The sequence below is a fragment of the Ascaphus truei genome, chromosome 1 (genome assembly GCF_040206685.1).
Source record: "Ascaphus truei isolate aAscTru1 chromosome 1, aAscTru1.hap1, whole genome shotgun sequence".
Taxonomy (NCBI): Eukaryota; Metazoa; Chordata; class Amphibia; order Anura; family Ascaphidae; genus Ascaphus; species Ascaphus truei.
Window position 1 is genome coordinate 5,699,701 of NC_134483.1, and position 6,238 is coordinate 5,705,938.

The following is a 6,238-nucleotide window of genomic DNA, read 5'->3' on the forward strand; positions in this document are numbered from 1 at the left end:
TTCAGGATTTCGTTAGCCCTGGGGAGTCCAGACCGAACCCATAAAGAACCAGAAAAGACTTTGCACATTCACAGAAGGATTGGGGCTGGCAATTTGTGCCCTTGCAAAGGGACTACATTTTAAAAGACAATCTCCTGGTGTTTTGCACCTTTCTGGACATTATCCTCTGTTTCTCTACCCGTGAGTGTAATTATTAAGTTTATTCTGCAGTTGTCGTGTGTTTGCCTATCAAGGGAATAAATCTCAGTTTATTTTGCTCAACCTGTTCGGCTCAATCAGGACCCACGAAATATAAATGTGTTATTAAGCGCGTCTCCCGTCACAGTCACATATCAGGAAATGGGACAGAGGACCGGTAGATATTAGTTCCCAGATACCGAGTGTCTGTGGATACGGTGAGAATGAGAAAGCTGCGTATGGAAGACGCCCGGTTCGGAGATGGACACCAGGTGTATCAATGAAAGAGAAAATCTGAAACCAGCGATCGTTTTTTAAATTTTTTTTTCATAAATGTGCTGCTGTTTTTATCCCCATGTTGTACAAGAGAAACTTTGATAGAGTATGTAACCTCCAAGGTGTCTGAGGTGGGAATTAAACCTGACCCCTCCCCGCCCACCAACGACATGACATTCTTACCTTTCCTATCCAGGGCCTCCTTTCCGTAACCGACAAATGTCTCCAGCTCCCCCACGCACCCCTGCTCCAAGTAATTCTTTAGCCTCTCCGCAAACATCCGGTCATTGTTCCAGGTTCTTGTCACAGCCGCGGCTTCCTTCGCTAATGGTTTCCAGGCGCGGGTTTCCTTGTCATACATCATATAATCCCTTCCATTGTAACCAAACACGTAATGCGCTCCGGTGCTGCCGTCCTCACGCAGCTCACAGCCGTACTGTGTCTGGACTACGAACAATCCTACGGCAAATGGATCAGAACCGTGAGAAAAGACGCGCAGAAAGCCACAAGCAACCCATATAATTCTTCAAATGATTATTTTCTATCATTTTTCCACAAACAAACTTTAAAGGGAGAAACCCGGTGGGTCAGATTCTGTAACACAACTTATTTCTAACTTTTGTGCAAACCCCAAACCCATAAAACGGTCTCTCTCTCTCTCTCTCTCTCTCTCTCTCTCTCTCTCTCTCTCTCTCTCTCTCTCTCTCTCTCTCTCTCTCTCTCTCTCTCTCTCTCTCATTGAATTGTATCTCATCTTTCTTCATGTTGAGTTTGTACATCTCTTCATAGCCTCTCAGGATCCGGGTCTCTCTCTCCCAGTATTCCGGACCTGCATTATTCTCCATCCACTCAGCTCGCGGCTGTGCTCGGTGGGTGTCCAGGTCGTACGACATGATCTGCTTCCCATTCAAGTATCCAGCGATAGCAAACTGCTGTATCCCATCGATGGGATCGAAGACGCACGAAAACCAGTACTGCAAAGAGTAGCTGCCTGCCAGGGGACATCAGCACAAAGATACTCATGTACAATCGCGGCACGAATAATAACCAGTTTATATATCATTCATATACTTTAATTGCCACTTAGAAATGATTTAACTGCCTAATGTACGCATGTCCTGTGTGTACGCATGTCCTGTGTGTACGCATGTCCTGTGTGTACGCATGTCCTGTGTGTACGCATGTCCTGTATGTACGCATGTCCTGTATTTACGTATGTCTGGTCATTCTGCAGACACGCTTCCTGTAGCAATGTTATCTTAACTACAGAATAGCACGGAATGTCCTTCATACCACGTCAGACATTCAAGGGACTTGAAAGTGTATCACTAAATAGTAGACAGGGAAATAGAGAAAATCATTTATTAAAACGTGAGCAATTTTGGATATATGAAATGTTAACTAGACATCCTACTGGTTTCAATGAACTTATTGAATTAACTCCTTTTTTAAGATGATGTATAATGTTTTTTTAACTTGAATTTGTATTAGAGGTTCATTTATACATGTATACATATTTTCTTTTTCTTCTTTTTCCCTCTTTTTTTATATATATATATATAACAGTACTATGTTTTGCTTAAATTCCATCATTGCCTGTACTAATATAAGGCATAGACATAGTACTAGAGGTCATTTATATATATTTTTTCATATTATAAGGGTTCTGTTGTAAATGGAATGTTTTATACAATATGAGCGATTTATGTACCTTTTGTATGAGCTTTATAACACTTAGTTGCTTATCATCTGCTTTATCTCTATCATTTGTATAGAGTAAGAGGTTTTATCACGATCGCAACAATTAGGCATATTAAGGGTGTCAGTTTTGGGGGCCGTCCCATCTGACTGTGTGCCGCCTATAAATGCGCGCGGATGACGCTGTACGTGACCTCCTGACGAAGCACGTGGTGCGAAACGCGTAGAGGTCACGACAGGTCATCCTGCGCGTGTTTCCTGACTAGCTGAGCCTGCAAGAGGCACAAGCGGTGTGTTCCATCTTCACGGTGCCGAGATCCGGATCCTTTTGCGGTCACCGTGAACCCGCTCTCTGCCTCAGTGTAAGCGTCCGTCTCCCCTTGCCAGTTGTTTATATTTCTATGGCGGTTTCATTCCAAATTGTTAGATAGACGTTTCATTATTTTGTTTCTTTTATTACATGCATTTTATTGTATTTTGTATGCTGTGCCGCGTAGGGCTTAGTTAGCATCAGAGGTTACTCTCTATGATTACTGAGTTTCAGTTGCATAGTATTTTTAGCTGAGGTGGGGTTGGATCCCCTCAGTACCTGTGTATTTTTTAATAAATTACCATTAACTAATCCCTGGTGCGCATCTGTGCATTTTTTCTTACCACGTCAGATACACATTATATTCATCGCTACGATCAGTACGTTCATATTACATTTGCACCTAGAGGTTATAGGGCAGGGGTGCGCAAACTGGGGGGCACGAGATTGTCTGGGGTGCGGCACTTACAGAGTCCCGCGCTCTTCTCCGAAGCATTTCAATGAAATGCCGGGGAGCGCACTCAAGGCCTCTGTTAGTTCCCTTATCTTGTCTCCGGCGACTTCTGGCCGTTCTTCGCCATGGCAACGCGTCAAATGATGGCGTATTGCCATGGCAATGTGATGTCACGTGACGTTGTGACGCAGAAGACAAGATAAGAATGGGGGGGTGGGGCGCGCAAGCAGGGGGGGCCAGGCAGTGGGGCGTGGAGGAAAAAGTTTGCGCACCCCGGTTATAGGAAATACAGGGTAGTTTGTGTCCAACTGCTTGCAGATTACAAGAGGATTATTGGGATGAGATTCACTAACCTAAGTTGCGGGTAATTACACCGTAATACCACATAAACCCATATTCCAATCAGCAGCAGTTACCGCGGGATCGCGGTGTGACAACGCGTGTTGGTGGTTAGTGAGTCCCGGCGTATGCGTTAAATCTCTCCGAACCTCCGCCCTGTACGGGGTCTTGTACTTATGGTAAAGGCTCATTTGAAACAATAGAAGATTTACACTCGCTGTATACTGAGAGGGGGCTGCTCGAGGACCGTCACTTCCTAGGAAGCTAAACAGGACCAATGCTATACAGACAAATGGGAGAACATAACTCCTTGGGAGTGGCTGCACTCCTATACTAATCCCTTTAATACAGATTGTACTTTGGTATATATTATATCACAGTGATACCAAGGAAAGTACAGATTCCTATATTTCACGAGACTAGAGTAAGTTTCACACAAGTAGGAGAGACCTTTCAATCGATAACCACACTAATTAGCATATATATATATATTTAGGGAACCATGTTAAAAATGGTTTTGAAGCAAAAACTGTGCTCATTTGCATGTCATTTCCCAGAATCCTTTGCTGCAGTGGAAGTGCTGGGTGATAATGGTGAAAGGTGGGGTTGCAGACCTGTCTAAGACATGCAGATGAGCATACAGTTATATTTCCATTTGCTATATATACAGTATATATCCACTATTACTAATGGTCAGCGTCTCTCTCTGTCTCTCTGTCTCTCTGTCTCTCTGTCTCTCTGTCTCTCTGTCTCTCTGTCTCTCTGTCTCTCTCTGTCTCTGTCTCTGTCTCTCTCTGTCTCTGTCTCTCTCTCTCACCTCAGTCTGGTAAAACACGGATCTCTCGCCTGGTAATCAGGTAACAAGCTGTGTGAGCGTGCAGATACTGTACGTCTGAGAAATACTACGGTATCTGTATATGAAATATAACACAGGGAAACTTTTAATACATAAGGTGACAAACACTCATATGATAAAGTGAGGGTCACAAGAGACTACGTGCGGCTGAATCATTACAATAAGGTTTGCTGGTGAGATAGCACTGCTGCTGCCTGGTGGCAGATAATGAAACATATGTAGCACATACTAAATATCTCTGCTACTCGTGAATTCAATGTATCTATGTCTATACATAGGTAGTCATTTAGTATCTGGCTGTCAGTCGCTATAGGCAGAGAAATGTTGAGCATTTTAATTTGCCAACTATGGGATAATTAAACCCAATCTCGGAAGGGCCTGCAGTGCATTATTTAGCACATTACAGCAATATATAGCTGCTTTGCACCACACTGAGGTTCCACATGGCAGTAACAGGTACTAACAGATCCCTCTCCTCACCTGAGTGTACCCGTGAAATCCAGGCGGTAAAAAGGACCAGAAAAAGCCTCTCCATCCTCACGAGTCCTTGCTTGTTGGCCCAGGGAGGGCCACGGTTAGGGGTTCACAGGCAGGACAGATGAAAGCAGGGGGGTTCTAGTCTCTATTCGGATTGGTTTTCTCTGAATGTGTAATATTCAGTCACAAGAAATAAAGAGATTACGGGAAAGAATAAGACATTGATAGAAAGTGGGAACATAGACGCAGAGGAGGAGGAGGAGGAGGAGGAGGAGGAACGGGCTGATGCAGACAGAAATAAGTGACTGTATTGTGTCTGTTCTCCCTGTGATTGTGAGTAATACGGATAAATACAGGCTGGATTGTTCTCTCTCTGGGGTTGTATTTATATATACAGTACTTTTTTTATCAAACTTCTTATAGGAAGGTCTAGGAGCTCTGAAAATGAACGTGAGCGTCTTTTCAGTAGATCGAGGGACTTAGAAGAATTTTGTGATATTTTTATTAACATGGTGTATAAAGATATATATGTTTATGCACTTGATATGAGCTGGGGGATTTCCAAGTCCATGGTTCAGACAGACCAGCTGGCTACCAAGTGAGTGCCACTAAGTCTGCTCGGGTCCCGGACTTGAAAGCCACAGAGATGCCAAGATGTTAGGGCGGGCGGAGAACCGGAGATATGCTTGAGTACCTACATCTAAACATGAATAAGGGCTATCCGGCGACCATTTGCCCTTCTCCAGACACCGAGGAGCCTGGCCCAGCGGGGGGTTCAATATGCTAAGAGTCAGAGGTGCCCAGTTGGCGCATGCCCCTTTGCAGAATTGAAATCCGCACCCGCCCAGCTTCAGGGTACCGGCAAATCGCTGATAGGCTAGTGGGGAAATTCCCACGTTCTAATTGGTTGAGGTATTCTGTGAATGGGACTGAAATCCTATAAGAAACCTAGCAGCCAATCAGCTCAGGAGATTCTAAGCGCCAAGACAGCAGCAGAAAATTTGAACTGATCAAAAGACGCTCTGTGAGAAATAGACGCGAGCCGGCTTCAGACATTTCAAGGCAAGACATTTTCTAAGTCCCACTTTTTGGGGCCAAGTTCTGAAAAGGGAACGTAGCGGTCACGGCTGGAACTACACGCTGAAAAAAGAACCAGGATGTTTGGTACTCGCTCCCGGTCAAGGGATTTCAGCGCCTCCAGAGGGGAGAGAGCGGTGGCGGCGGCAGGAACTGCACGCCGAGATCAGTTCCAGGACTTCTCAAGCTTAGTCCCGGTCATCTAAAGGACTTGTAAAGACTTTGTTTTCTGTGCTATTGCAACTAGGAAAGGTTATCATTGTAGCCCAGACCCCCAGTAAGTGTGTTTTCTCCTGTATATTGTAATCCACTGTGTGTACGTCTGTTTCTAAGGGATAAATGGCAATTTGTTTTACTCGTTGGTTTTGCTCAGTGATATGATCCTGGTGTGACGGTAGTGGTAGCTGGCATCACAAAACTGGGATGAAGCCCAGCTAGCTACCCCTAAATCTGGGTAAATGGCCACCTATGTAAGCCTTATTTTTCTAAGTCCAGCTTTCTTATTCTAAGTCCAGCTTTCCAGGGACAAATTGTAAGAATAGAACGTAGCGGTCGCGGCTGGAACTATAAACCG

General features: G+C 44.5%; 1 protein-coding gene across 1 annotated transcript in view; it reads right to left on the bottom strand.

Moving 5' to 3' along the window:
* The window catches only part of LOC142468786 (zinc-alpha-2-glycoprotein-like), an 88,733-nt gene extending 83,990 nt beyond the window's left edge, over positions 1 to 4,743 (bottom strand). The window contains exons 1-3 of the mRNA XM_075575333.1: positions 4,591 to 4,743; positions 1,283 to 1,444; positions 637 to 912 (exon numbers count right to left, since the gene is read on the bottom strand). Of these exons, the coding sequence (XP_075431448.1) occupies positions 637 to 912; positions 1,283 to 1,444; positions 4,591 to 4,645 (493 nt within the window). The 5' untranslated portion in view covers positions 4,646 to 4,743. The remainder of the gene's footprint in view (positions 1 to 636; positions 913 to 1,282; positions 1,445 to 4,590) is intronic.
* Positions 4,744 to 6,238: the final 1,495 nt, after the last annotated feature.